A 14798-nucleotide genomic window follows, 5' to 3' on the forward strand; every position below is an offset into this window, starting at 1 on the left:
ATATTGTCTATTTTATATAATATTTTTTTATAATGTTATACATTTAAATTTTTTTGTTAACTAAATTCAGCCAAATTAGTCTAGTATAACAAAAATTAATTATAATTAGTACAAGGGCGGAGGACATGCTATTAAAGGGGGCAATGGCCCCCCTCTCTCTTTTTTATATTACTTTCTCAGCCCCCTTAATTCATAAAAAAAATAGCCCAATACTCCAATAGCCAATTTTTAGTTCCCACCCTTTTTTTATTTGCCAGCTGTCCAACCCCCCTTCCTAATAGCCTATTTTTCAATTTCCAATTCTCACCCCTTTTTTTTATTTGCCAGCCGCCTAGCCTCTTTCCTCTTTGTTTTGTTTGTATATTTTTCCAATCCCTCTTTTATTCTTATACTTTTCACTTTCACTTTGCAGGTAACAACTTTTGACTTTTTTTATTTTTCTTTTTCTTTATCTCTTTAATTTTTTTATCTTTTACCTCTTTGACTTTTTTTTTTGCAGATTAAGAAAAAGATAGTAATTCAACAAGTAATTATTTACTTCTGTTTATCAAAAAAGGTTCTATTTTTATTCTTTTTTATTTTAAGAAAATTATTGAACTATTGACTTTTCTATTATTATTTTTTGTTAGTTTTGTCTAATTTTTTTATATATTTAGTTATTTATTTAATTTATTATTATTTGTTAATTAAATTTTTGTTATTATATTTTAGTTTATATATTTAGTTTTTTTTATTAGTTAACTATTTAATTACAAGGTTATATTATTTATACTACAATATTAGTATTATTGTTCTGAATTTTAATATCTTATTTTGAATTGAAATATAATTTTTATATTTTATAAAGATCTAGATTGTAATTTACACTTTTTGCTAAATATATTTTTAATTATAGAAACTTATTTGGCCATTTGAATTATGAGTAAGTTCAAAACCATTGATACATTTTTTAAAAGAAAAGATCAAGAGAATGAAGATGCTTCTACTATTACTACTCCAATACTTGAGGGGTCATCAAATTTCATTACTTCAAGTTCTCCATTGAATAGCTCAAAGCGTCCTCGACTTCTTCCAAATCAACTGGATGTTTTTCGTTTGGAAAGAGATCCTGGAATGCGACCAATGATTTGGAAGTTTTCTCCAAATCAAAGAGATGAAATCCGTCGGGCTTATATTAAAGTTGGGCCAAATCAACCAATTCTTGATAATTATCTATTTTCTGGTGATAAAAGTCATCGTCGCTTTCAAGCTTCATGGTTTAAATTGTTTCCATCTTGGTTAGAATATTCTATAGAAGATGATGCTATATATTATTTTTCATGCTTTCTTTTTGCTAAGGAACCTTCAATCAATACGGGTTCAAATGCTTTTATTGAGAATGGTTTCAGAAATTGGAAGAAAGTAAATAGTGGAAAAGAATGTGCTCTTTTGAATCACATTGGCAAAGGTCCCAACTCATTCCATCATAAAGCGTTGAAATCATGTGATGATTTGATGAAATAATCACAACATATCGACAGACTTCTTTATAAGCAAACATCAGAAGAGATTGAAAATAATCGAATTCGACTAGGAGCATCTATAGATTGCATTAGATGGTTGACATTTCAAGGTTGCGCATACAGAGGACATGATGAAAGGCAAAGTTCAAGCAACAGAGGTAACTTTTTGGAAATGTTGAAATTTTTGGGATCTTACAATGAAAGAATGAAAAAGAATATTTTGAAAAATGCTCCAAAAAATGTTAAGTATATTTCAAATGATGTCCAAAAAGAAATTCTACATATTCTTGCTACTAAGGTGAGAAATTCAATTAGAGAAGAGATTGGAGATGCCAAATTTTATATTATTGTTGATGAAGCTAGAGATGAATCTAAAAAGGAGCAAATGGTCATTGTTTTGAGATTTGTTACTCTAGATGGTTTTGTTAAAGAGAGATTCTTTGATCTTGTGCATGTCACTGATACTTGTGCAACAACTTTAAAGAAAGAATTGATTTCTGTCCTTTCTCATTATAATCTCCAAGTTGAAAATATTAGGGGTCAAGGGTATGATGGTGCTAGCAACATGCAGGGTGAGTGGAATGGTTTGCAAGCTTTGTTTCTTAAAGATTCTCCTCAAGCATATTATGTACATTGTTTTGCTTATAGGTTACAATTAGCATTGGTGGCAGCTTCAAGAGAGGTACTTCAAATTCATGAATTTTTTACTCAATTAAACTCTATTGTCACTATTGTTAGTGCTTCTTCAAAAAGACATGATCAATTACAAGAAGTTCAAGCAATTGAAAATGCAAACTTGGTTGCTCAAAATGAATTAAAAATAGGCAAAGGTGCGAATCAAATAAGCACTTTACAAAGAGCTGGGGATACTTGATGGAGCTCTCACTTTAATTCTATTTGTAGTTTGGTTAAAATGTTTACTGCTACCAACATTGTTCTCAATAATATCATTGAAGACAGGACAACTTATGCACAAAGAGGTGAGGCTTATGGTGTTAGTAAAATATTATTGTCATTTGAATTTGTTTTCACTTTACACTTGATGAAAGAGATTATGGGAATCACTAATGTTCTTTGCCAAGCACTGCAACAACAATCTCAAGATATTCTTAATGCAATGCATATTGTTTCTACATCAAAGTTACTTCTTCAACAATTAAGAGGTGGTGGATGGTGCAATTTTCTTGCAAATGTTAAAGATTTTTGTAAAAAACATGAAATTGAAGTCCCTAATATGAGTGCACAATATATTTTTGGAAGAGGTCGATCTCGTCAATCAAGTGTGACAGTTGAGCATCATTATCGAATAGATGTATTCTTGGCAACAATTGACTCTCAAATACAAGAGTTGAATAGTAGATTCAATGAGCAAACAATAGAGCTTTTAACTTTGAGTTGTGCTTTGGATCCTAAGGACAATTTCAAATCATTTAATATTGAAGAAATTAGCAAGTTAGCAGAGAATTTTTATCCCCTTGACTTTCCTTCTAATGAGCTTAATATTTTGAAATCTCAGTTGCAACATTATCAGCATGATATACCAAATCATTTGAAAGGCATTGGTACACTTTCTGAATTGTGCAAGAAGTTGCAAGAAACCGGGAAATCAAGAACTTATCACATGGTTGATAGATTAATACGTCTTGTTTTGACTCTACCAGTGTCTACAGCAACAACAGAAAGAGCTTTTTCAGCAATGAAAATTGTTAAGACAAGACTCAAAAGTAAGATGGCTGATGAATTTCTTGCAGACAATTTGGTCATCTATATAGAAAAAGAATTAGTAGCTATTTTCGACACAAATTCAATTATAGATGATTTTGAAAATAGAAAAAAACGTCGAATAGCATTTTCATGATACAAAATTGTAAGTGGTAACTTTTATATATTATTGTCTTACTTTGATTGAGATTATATATTTAATTTTTTATTTTATCGATAGAAATAGTAATATAAAATATTTTTAGTAAATTATTAAACATCGCCCCCCCTAAATAGTTAGTCTAGCTTCGCCCTGAATTAGTATTATCTCAAGTCTTATTATTTAATTTGATTGGACTTTATTCTTAAAAATGCTAAAATGTATAACATTATTATTCTTAAAAAATATATTGTACAGGAGAAAAATATTAGTAAATGAGAACAGTGACTGTAGATTGAGACAAGAAGAGAAATATAACAAATATCAGGCTTTGATTTAAACTAATTTTTTTTTTGTTATATATCTCATTATATCCAATGTTTTTTTTTAGAATCTCATAAAGAAAAGGTAAGAATAGAAATAAATTAATATGTTTTTATTATTTTTCACAAAATATTTAAAATAAAAATATAAAAAATATCTTATTTAAAATTATTTATGATGATGGACTTTTGTCTTTATCTATAAACCACAGGATATAAATTGAAAAAGCTTACTACGATCTATATCCATTTAAGACTCATAACTTTTCGTAAGATTTACATGTTATATGTTAAATGAGTTAAAATTTTTACACAAAAATTTGACATCACCAAAACTATTTATGCACAAATATAAATTATTACATTTTTGGATAATTTATATATTAAATGAGTTAAAGTTTTAACACAAATTGTGCTACCTTATAACATTATCTGTGTACAAACTAAAATAACATCATTCTATATTATTTATATAATGTTATAAAAATACATTTTTGTGTAATTAATTTATTTTAATTAGGAGATTCAGGTAACTTAAATATTTTTTAATTTATTTATGCATAAAAGGTAAAAGCCATAATTTTAGGTTACACTTATCAAATCACAAATTAAACATACAATTTATTGTTTACAACTTAAATTAAATATATTAATAGTATTGAAACCATAGATAGAATAATATAGAATGATAATTTTCAAATGCTATTATTATAAAAAATAGTGTATCAAAAGATAAGATAATATTATATATAATATATTTTCACTTTTATTTCTGTTTCTTAGTACGAAACTTTTATTCTTTAATTACATAATATAAGTATCCAAAGAGATGTTTAAGTACAGGAAAATCAAGTGCAAACAATTTGTTGCTTGAGAACGTGAAAAGGAAAAGAAGTGTCCGATGCATATTTGAAGGTAACAGATTGCGAATGAGTAATAGGTCGACCATTAGCAACAAGACAAAGTCCTCCTTCCTCTTTGCCTAAAATTGACGTATTTATAGGCTCTACGGTTTGAAATCCTGAGCAAAATACACTTACGCCCCGAAAATAACATTTAGCACAATTGGCGCTTATATCAACTTGCCACTCTGGCTTTCCTTTTACTTTAGCCCCTGTTGGTTTTTGTGTAAGAAAAAGATCAGACTCTCTGCACTGGCTATAACCTGATGATATATATATATATATATATATATATATTAGTACCAAAATAACAAATAAATTAAAATCAGTAATCGTAAAAAAAAATTTAAATCAGTTATAATGGTATATATATACATACATACATATTATTTTATATTTTTTATATTCTAACATATATTTTATATTATGACTCATTTTTATTATACACCTAATTTGAAATGAGGAGTGCTAGGAGACCAGCAATTTTTGTGATTTATAGCCATCAAATAGTTATCCATGATAATTTGATGATGTGAAATTTTATCTAATGACTTATTTTTTTTGTTGTTTACATACTGGCCAGAATTTTATAAAGTTACTGGCCTCCTAAACTTTTTCATTTGAAATTCTCACCTTTGCAATAAAATAAAAAAAAAGAAAAAGATAAAGAATAGAAATTCATGCATTTGAAAATAATTACATTGAGAAACCAGGGCAAAGAAGAGAAATATGCCAATAATTATGTTGTTAGTGACAGCCATTTTTTTTTTTGAGAGATTAAATAAATATTGTCTCGATAAGTTCTTGAATTTATCTAATGTATTTCAACACTGTTTTGGTGTGCCTTTTATAGTTGCACAATCTTATATCAATTAATTATAATGGCATATTTTGAATAAATTAAATTTATATTAAGATATTCAAATATAAATAATTAATTCTTTGATTTGCTAATTAAATATATAAGTTTAAATCCAGGAAAAAAAATGGTATGATTTGACTTCCCAAATTCGATAGAATCTTGTATTTTAAACTTGGTTTTGGATTTTATTTTTATTTTTTAAAACTAACTTAATAAAATTAGTTTTAAAAAATAATTTATATTTGTTAAATTAAACTAAAAATTATTTTTAAAAGCACAAGCAACAATAATTATATTTCGTGAAATAATTGATAAAATTTAAAAAGACTATAAATAAAGTCATGTCTAATAATATAATAAGACAAGATATTGAGAATAAAATATAGAAAATAAAAATATAAAAATTAATATTTTTATATTTTATTTAGTAATAAACTAAATATAAAATAGAACAAATAACAAGAAGTCTAATTTACTGTTATTTTTTTTAAATAAAATTTAGAACAAAAATAAAATGATAAAATATTGAATTTTAAAAAGTTGATAGTGATAATAAAAAATAAAAAAATAAGTTATTTCTTCGTCCAGAGCCTTATGTTTTTCCTGACAAAATACACTAATTTAGTGTTTTAAGATATAAATATATAATAAATTATCTATGTTTTACTTGTCAAATACAATTTTGTGTCTCTATTTTTATGTCTTAATATTTTGTCCTGATAAATAAAGACAGTCTAATAGACATAAATATAAGAATAAATTTTGATATAAAAATATTTCTTTTCAATATTTTAAAGAGTATTTTTTACTTTTAAATGCTAAAAGTATTTATCTAATATATATATATATATATATATATATATATATATATATATATATATATATATATATATATATTCTCTATCAAAAAATTTATCCAACTAAGCTTTAATGTTATTCTTTAAAAAAAACGATATTTAATACTTGTGATGACTAATTGATGACTACAGATCACAAAATCTGTTAGTATAAATACATAATTTTTTTATTTATCAATGCTAAAAGTATAAAATATAAATACATAATATTTTTTATTTATCTAATATATATATATATATATATATATATATATATATATATATCAAAAAAATTTATCCAACTAAGTTTTAATATTGTTCTTTTAAAGAAAGATGATAATTAATACTTATGATAATTAATTGATGACAACAGATCATAAAATTTACTAATTTTCTAGCATCTCTCAATATTTTGCAGATGGTTAATGAAAAATTTTATTTTTATTATTTTTTGATAATATTTATGTCATTTGACTATATAAATTATGTATGTAAAATTATTAATAATATTAAAAGATTCAAATTATTTATTTGTTTTACATTCAAATAAGAATGAGAAATTGAATGACAGTCAAAATCATAATAAGTATTTATTATTATATTATTTTAAAATGCACATTATACTATTTTAAAATGCATAACAATAATATATCAATGTAGTGTGTTTTGGCTTGAATTTTTATCCGATCCGTCTCTCTTTTCAACGTTATTTGTGAACAATATAATATATTTATGATGATATTTTTTAACAATTAATGAATATCATGAGATTTGTTATTAATTAAAAAAATAAAATACATATAAAATGTTTTTTAATTAAAAAAGTATCTAAATTATGTCTTAGTCATGGGATTTTTATTTATGAAAATCAAATTTGTAAGATTAGTTAGTAATTAGTTATTTATATTTTATTTATAAAAAAATATTTTTGATAAGATTGGTTAATACATTACAAGAAAACGTTAATTACGGTCGATTTTACAATTAGATTTAGTGTCAAGTATTACTATATTATTACCGTCGGTTTTACTAGCAAATTTTGCGATAATTACAATACTAAATTCGTCATCCACGAGACATTATCGTCGGATTAATATTTTTTATCCTAAATCGACGGTATCAAATGACGCGAAAATAAATTTAGATGGTGTGTATTTTAGTGTTGGATTTACGATTGAAAAAACTGATGGTAAGACAATTAAAGGAAATGCCCCATTCTGGTCACAAGCCCCATGTTATTTGTAAAAAATTTTACTAGTAAATTTACCGATAAAATGGACCCTAAATTCAAATTTGCGAACTCTTTATCCCATTTTTGCAATATTTTCAATATCACTTCTCTCCCCTTTCTCTTTCTCTCTTGCCGTTAGCCCTACCATCGCCACCATTCACCGTTGTTTTGCCGTCACCAACTGCTTTCCAAGACTCCAGTCATCGTTGCCATCGAGGAGCATCCACTAGGAGTTTGTTTCTACCGTTGAGAAAATTGTTTCTCCCTGCAAGTTGCTGCCTCCGTCATTTCACTGCCACCAGTTGCCACCGTCAGTTGCGACGTTACCCTTCTTCCTTCATTCAGGTATGTCTTCTTCTCTTCTTTCTTCTATTTTTTTCATTGTTTGTATTTGCTAAACCCTAACCTTACACTCATTTGTCCCACCATTCGTCGTCGTTATCATGATGCTGAAAAAGTCTTTGTGCTGCCACTATTTCGAAGTAAGTGAATTATTATAAAATTGTGATATAAAATAAATTTAGAATACTTAGTTTAGAGTAATTAATTTTATAATTAGTTTAAAATAATTAATCTTATAATTAGTTTAAAGTTATTACATAATTTTTATTTCTAATTATGACATAGTATTTTAATTCTCATTTATAAATAATATGTTGTGAAATTGTGATATATAGTAAATTAGCTACGCTTAGAGTATTTAGGATTTAAATTTTGTTAGGTTAAGGTTTAAGGTAATTAGGATATAAATTATTTTAGGTTTGGATTTAGACTAATTTAGACTTGATTTTAGATTAATTAAGTTAATTTTATTATTAATTAGAATTTTGGGATTAGATTAATTAATTTTATAAATATACATAAGTTTTTATCATTAATTTTTATATTTCACAAACTTTATTTCTATTTTAGGATTTTCTTTTTTTGTTTGAACGTCGTGTAGCTTTAATCGGGGGTTGTTCGTGCAGTACTCAGATTGGTTTTTTGTCTCTAAATGTGCTATATTGTTTAAGTTTTATGCTGTACTTATTTTTTTATGATAGAGTTTTAGGACAGAAGTGGAAGAAGGTTGTCTAGTGGAGCCTTCTCGAAATTCTTGTTTGCTAAAAAAAATTGCAGAGTAATAAAAGGTTGCACTCTAGAACAGCTAGGATTTGTTGTTCTATTGAATTAATGTTTGTTTAATTTATGCTTGTAACAGTTTTCTTCGTAAATTGATAATTTTTTGGCAAAGGTCTTTAAATTAAGGAAAAACTCTGCCGATTTTCATTAAAATTATTTAAAAATATGTTTGGTTTGTGAGAAAATAAAAATTATATTTGGCTGAGAGTTCAAATTATAGAAGAAACTTTGCCAAAATTGTAACACCCTACCACACAAAACCTTACGCTATAGTCGTAAATTAGAGGTGGTGAGGCATTACAATGCCTAAAAAAAGATACATACATGTATTTGAAGAATAATATAATTAGGAGCCTGTGAAAGAAAGATGAACAAAGCGATAACCGTTATCACACTTGAAGTGCATAAGATAAGAAAGCATCAGTATATAGAACTAAAGATATATAAGATCCATAGATAACATACATAGAGTACTAGTCTCGACCTGCGAAAAAGGGCCGGCTAAAACATAATACAACTTGTTTCTCCAAAATACAAAACTCTGAGAGGAATATACAAATACATATAAAAAAGTGGAGAAAAGTACTACATAGATCAAAATAAATCCAAAAGTAGTAAAGTCTTCACTTCATCAAGAGTCCAACACACTCAGCGAGGTGCCTCACATCCTATATCTAAAAATCAACAAAATCCTACAACGGGTGAGAACCCAAAAATTCTCAATAAAGTGATAATACCAAATAGAGACTATGTAAAAAGATATGAACCCACTAGGTAATTCTAAACTCCAATCATTCAAGGTTTAAGCCTAGGATCCTTTCTAATTCAAACAAGGTAAATAGACTAAGTCTCAATCATACTAGTGATCTCAAATCTCAACCCAAATCAAGTGGGACAAATTACAACCCTTGTTTCTACCCAACAACTCAAGTATCAATCAAACTCATTTTGATTATCCAATTATATCAATATATCACATCACGAACAACCCTCAACGTTACCATCGCCATCATAAGGGATTTTTCAGTTGTTCGAACACATACAAAGCAATACAAAGGATACACAAGTAGAGAGAACAGATAACGCAATTAGTTCAAATAGTATATAGATACAATTATTCAACAAATCAATCCAAAAGCAAGCCAAAAATAAGATGCACACCCAATCAATACACACAAATATAAATGATGCATGTCTATTCCTAAATAGGCCATGAGCTCACATGTCGGTTGGTAGGCCGTCCCTATCTCAGAAAACATCCCCTCCATTGGCGCTACATATCACCATCCTCATGAGAGATCATTCATCCGGTCTCCAGTGAGCGTTACGTATCGCCATCCTTACAGAGTCGTACTCACAATTTCACGTGGACATTACGTATCGCTGTCTCCACCGAATTGTACTCTTAGTTTCAAGTATAGTGGGTGTTACGTATCATCGTTCTCACTTATCAAATTCGTTTTCTCCATGATCCTTAAGTATCGCCGTCCCCACTAAGCCTCATGCACATTATCTCAAGTGAGTGTTGCATACCACCATTCTCACGAGATTGTGCCCAATATCAATTCTCAATCATAATCATAACACAAGAGAGGGGATTCTTTATCCTAAACTTGCCTAATCCGTGAGCAAGATGAGACCACTGTCCTCACCAAATCAATCATATTCATGGCCTTTAATCAAATTTACAAGTTATTAGATTAACATCATGTGCCTATAAGAAATAAAATGGGTCGGCGCGAAGGCTAGGGCGTTGGATACTTCCGGATTCAAACTTTCGTATACAGGAAAATGTGAAGAATAGGACTGGGGTAAGTATTATCATAGATAAGCAGTGGAAGAAGGACGTAATAGTTGTCAAGAGGGTGGGTAATTGAATAATCTCTATCAAACTTACGGTAGAAGGATGTACTTTTCATATGATTAGCACCTATGCACCGCAAGTGGGTTCGAATGAGCAACACAAGCTAAGGTTTTGGGAGGATCTAGAGAGTTTGTTCCAAGACATACCTTTGGGAGATAAGATTTTTTTAGGAGGAGATTTAAATGACCATGTTGGAAGAGAAGTGACTGGGTATGGAAGTATCCACGGAGGCCATGGTTTCGAGGTGGTCAATATCGAGGGTAAATACGAACCGAAACTTTAATTAAGAAAACGAAAGGAGACTTTATTTTAAATAACTTAATCACAAAAGTATATATATTTAGGTAGCTTTATATACATAGACTTATTCAAAGAATCTCAATTACAAGTCCTACCCCTATAAAAACTAAAAGAATAAACGATGAGCAAAAAATAAATTCTAACAACTCAACTCGTAAATATACTCTTCTATGCTCCTGCAGCTCCACAATAAACATTCACACCTATAGCTGAAAGGGGTGGAAATAGGGGGTAAGAATTGGGGAGTTCTTAGTAGGGTTGGGAGTAGATAATTAAATCCGTATTATTAAAGCTCAAACATTTGCAGCTCGACACAAGGACCCAAAACAATAACCAATCATAGAATTTTAAATTAACAAGCAATGAAAATTACAAACACACTCAAGCAACCACAAACAATTCACAACACCAAACCAAATGCAAAATATGCAAACAAGGATGATGCATGCTAATAATAGGAATTTATCGTTGATCTAGATTTTCACAAATTAGAATTCCATCATTGAAAGTATAGTCTAGACCAACAATTAATTCCCTAATCAAATATTTAATCCAAAGGATATGTCACAATCAAAACACAATAATAAACCGAGAGTATTTAGACTCCCGGGTCTTCTTTCCTAGGATTTGCAATTAAGTGTCAATTGTTGGCTATGAGGGATTAGGAATTGTGATCGCAAGTGAGAAGCAAGAAATGTAAATAGTAAGGAATGTAAATGATCATGCAAGAAATTAATTGAAAAGCAAGTAAAAGCAATGAAAATAGAAATTGGATACTAAAAGGAGCTCTTGGTGAGAATTGGAGAATTAAGGATTCCTATCCTAGTTATGGACCACAAACATAATTGTGTGGAATAATTAGTCAAAAGGGCATAATTGATTCCAATCTCTAAGTCCTAATTCAACACTATGGGTCACTTAGAGTCAAGAAAAACCAAACCAATTAACAATTTACACACAATGTGCAATGGACATCCACAACTCAATTCCACCCAAACACCCAATTTCTCAACCAAAAGTGTGAAAACTAAACATGCAAGAAACTAAAAGTCAAAGCAAGAAAAATTAAAATGCAAGAAACCTCTTGGCAAGTAATTGAGAGCTAAGGTTACCTATCCTAATCATTGACCACAAATACATGATGATTATGAAGAGTTAATCATACTTAGTCAACCTTACATCAAAGATAAGTCAAATAGGCATAGTTGATTTCAATCCATAAGTCCTATGTCAACACTAAAGGTCACATAGAGTCAATGGAGACCAAATCAATTAACTACTCAAATGTATCAAACAAGAATGGACATCAATGACTCAAGGATCACCAAAGTCATCAATTCCAAGCCAAGAGTGGAGAAAAACTAGGTAAAAACTAAACCAAGCATTTGATCAAACACTTGGTGTGCATAGACATAAAGCATGGTAAAATAACAAGAAATATAAATTCTACAACTACCAAAAGCAAGAATAATAAAAATAGCAATTCAATAAAGCAATAAAAGACATGAAACGTAAAATTACATTAAATATAAATTAAAGTAACAAAAGTGCAAATACATAAAAGTGGCAAAAATAGAGAAAATGACAAGATAAACTAAGAAATTAAAACAAGAAAACAAGGAATGTAGAAGAAACTAGATTAGAATAAGAATTAAAAAGGAAAATTACAAGAAAAGTAAACTAAGAACCCTAATTTCTAGCGACAAGGGGGGAGCTTCTCTCTCTAGAAAATGAATTACATTATGCTAAACTAAACTCTAATTGCTCCCTCCCCTTTCACATGGAAAGAGGACTTCTTTGATATAGCACTCATCAGCTTCAGAAAGTCCCAAAATTGGGTCCTGGAGGCCCAAAAATCGTCAACAGCGATTTGTAATAAATGAGTCATGCGTTGGAACCTGTGCGTACGCACAGATGTGTGCGTACACACACTTGCTGATTTTCTTGTTATGTGTACGCACAGAGGGTTGTGCATATGCACACATGCCAATTTCCTTCTTGTGCGTACGCATGTATGGTTGTGCATACGCAAGCATGGCTTTGTGCTTCTTGTGCGTATGCACAGAAGATTGTGCGCACGCACACTCCAATGTGTGCTTCTCCTTTGTTTTCTTCATATTTTATACCAATTCCATGCTTTCCTTCCACTCTTATCAAGCCATTCCAACCTATTACACCTGAAATCACTCATCAAAACCATCAAGGCATCGAATGGGATAACAGTGGGATAAAATTGACTAATTTAGGGACAAAATAGCTTTTTTTTTACAATTAAGCTCAATTTAGGGAGAGAACACAAAAGTATGCTATTTAGATGAATAAATGTGGATTTATATGATGAAATCCACTCAAATCAAACCAAAATAAATATGGATTCATCACATGCCTATTCCTATCGCAGGTAATGAGTTCATTTATCGATTTTGACCCGCATCCGACGCAATCCGACTCGCAAGTTAGATAAGGCATTCTAGCGGCATAATCTCTGCAAGGTTCAAACTTCTTGCAGAGACTGATTCTCTAGCTGAAGTGTGCCAAACATGACCTCTGCAAGTACTTGCAGGTGCGGATTCTCCAGCTGAAGCATGTGACCTTTTCTCTTGGAAGCTATTCCATATTTACGGGCGTCCCCGCACAATCATTTTAACATTTTCACATCGGCACCATAACTATTTACTTTCCGTCACCCTCTCGTAACCTTTCAATTATTATCATAATCACACGTGCCGATTTATCTTCTCTTTTTCTTTTAAAATCAAAACCACCTCTTTGTGACATTCTCCGAAACCTTTAAAACAATTTCACTTAAACCAATTCTTCTTTCAAAAGAAAAAGGAAAACCATCTATTAGTTAAACGCCTCAGCAAGGCCTCTAGACTTTAGGGGAATGACAACCAATCTCATTTTCTACGTTCATTAGAAATCCTTAACAATCATTGTTTTCTTAAATTGAATTTAATCAAATAAAGTTTCTAAATCAAATCAAAACTAAATCATACAAATAAGAAGTTTCTAACCAATTTTAAAACCAAAACCAATCCCAGTTTCGTCCTTAAAATTAATGCTCTAACTTTTTCCAAGACGTTGCAAAATGAAATCATTCAATCAAAATTCAATTACTTTTAAAGTTCACTAAAACTCCTCCAAATAAAATTCTTAAGTCAAATTCAAAATATAAACACTGTTCATATTTAAATCAACCTTAAAACATAATACTTTTCTTAAATAATTTAAATCATAAAATAATTCTTTTCTAAATAGATCGAACTCAAAACATATACATTGCTTAAATGAATTAAACTTGAAACATAACTATTTTCTTAATAAATCAAAAATCAAACAATACAATTTCTCAAATCCAATCTTTTTCTAAATAACATTTCAAACAAAGCCTTGGATTTTATAGAAATTTCGGCAACATCTCCCCTAAAACTCGGACTTTGTCCCCTTTCTTGGGTCCCATCCAAACCATTTCTCAAACTCTTTCAAATCATTTTCATTAAATCAAAGCCATTTCTAATATCAAAACATTTATAAAATAAAACCAATTAAAAATCAAACCGCTTCCAAAATCAAACCATTTAGCACGTCCGTTTTTCATGTTAGTATCTCTAGATCTACTTATATTTTTTTCAACTAGTAACAATTCTAATAAAGACTAGTTATTCACTATATATATATATATATATATATATATATATATATATATATATATATATATATATATATATATATTATATAAAGATTTTTTATTCTTTAAAAAATTTTGCAAGGGTTGATATCAATGACCAATATAATCCAAATAAAGTTTTATTTTCAACGACCAGGAGTCCCTAAGACGTTGCCCTTTTATTTTGGTTGCTAATTTGGTTGCTAAATTAAAAAATAGCGACCGATTTAGAGACCAACTACATTCTAGTTGTATAAAAAACTAATCAGTAGCTAATTCGATTGCTATTAGTAACCGATTTTGTTGGTCGCTGAATGTAATTTAG

General features: G+C 29.1%; 1 protein-coding gene across 1 annotated transcript; it reads left to right on the top strand.

Moving 5' to 3' along the window:
* Positions 1-2415: 2415 nt before the first annotated feature.
* On the top strand, positions 2416-3360 carry LOC130983952 (uncharacterized). The gene has a single exon (XM_057907563.1). It carries the CDS (start codon positions 2416-2418, stop codon positions 3358-3360), a length of 945 nt encoding a protein of 314 aa, XP_057763546.1.
* The last annotated feature ends 11438 nt before the right edge of the window (positions 3361-14798 follow it).

This window comes from Arachis stenosperma, chromosome 1 (genome assembly GCF_014773155.1).
Source record: "Arachis stenosperma cultivar V10309 chromosome 1, arast.V10309.gnm1.PFL2, whole genome shotgun sequence".
Taxonomy (NCBI): Eukaryota; Viridiplantae; Streptophyta; class Magnoliopsida; order Fabales; family Fabaceae; genus Arachis; species Arachis stenosperma.

What these genes read in the sequence shown, in the direction of transcription:
- LOC130983952 (XM_057907563.1), top strand. Translation starts at nt 2,416, where the DNA reads ATGTTTACTGCTACCAACATTGTTCTCAATAATATCATTGAAGACAGG.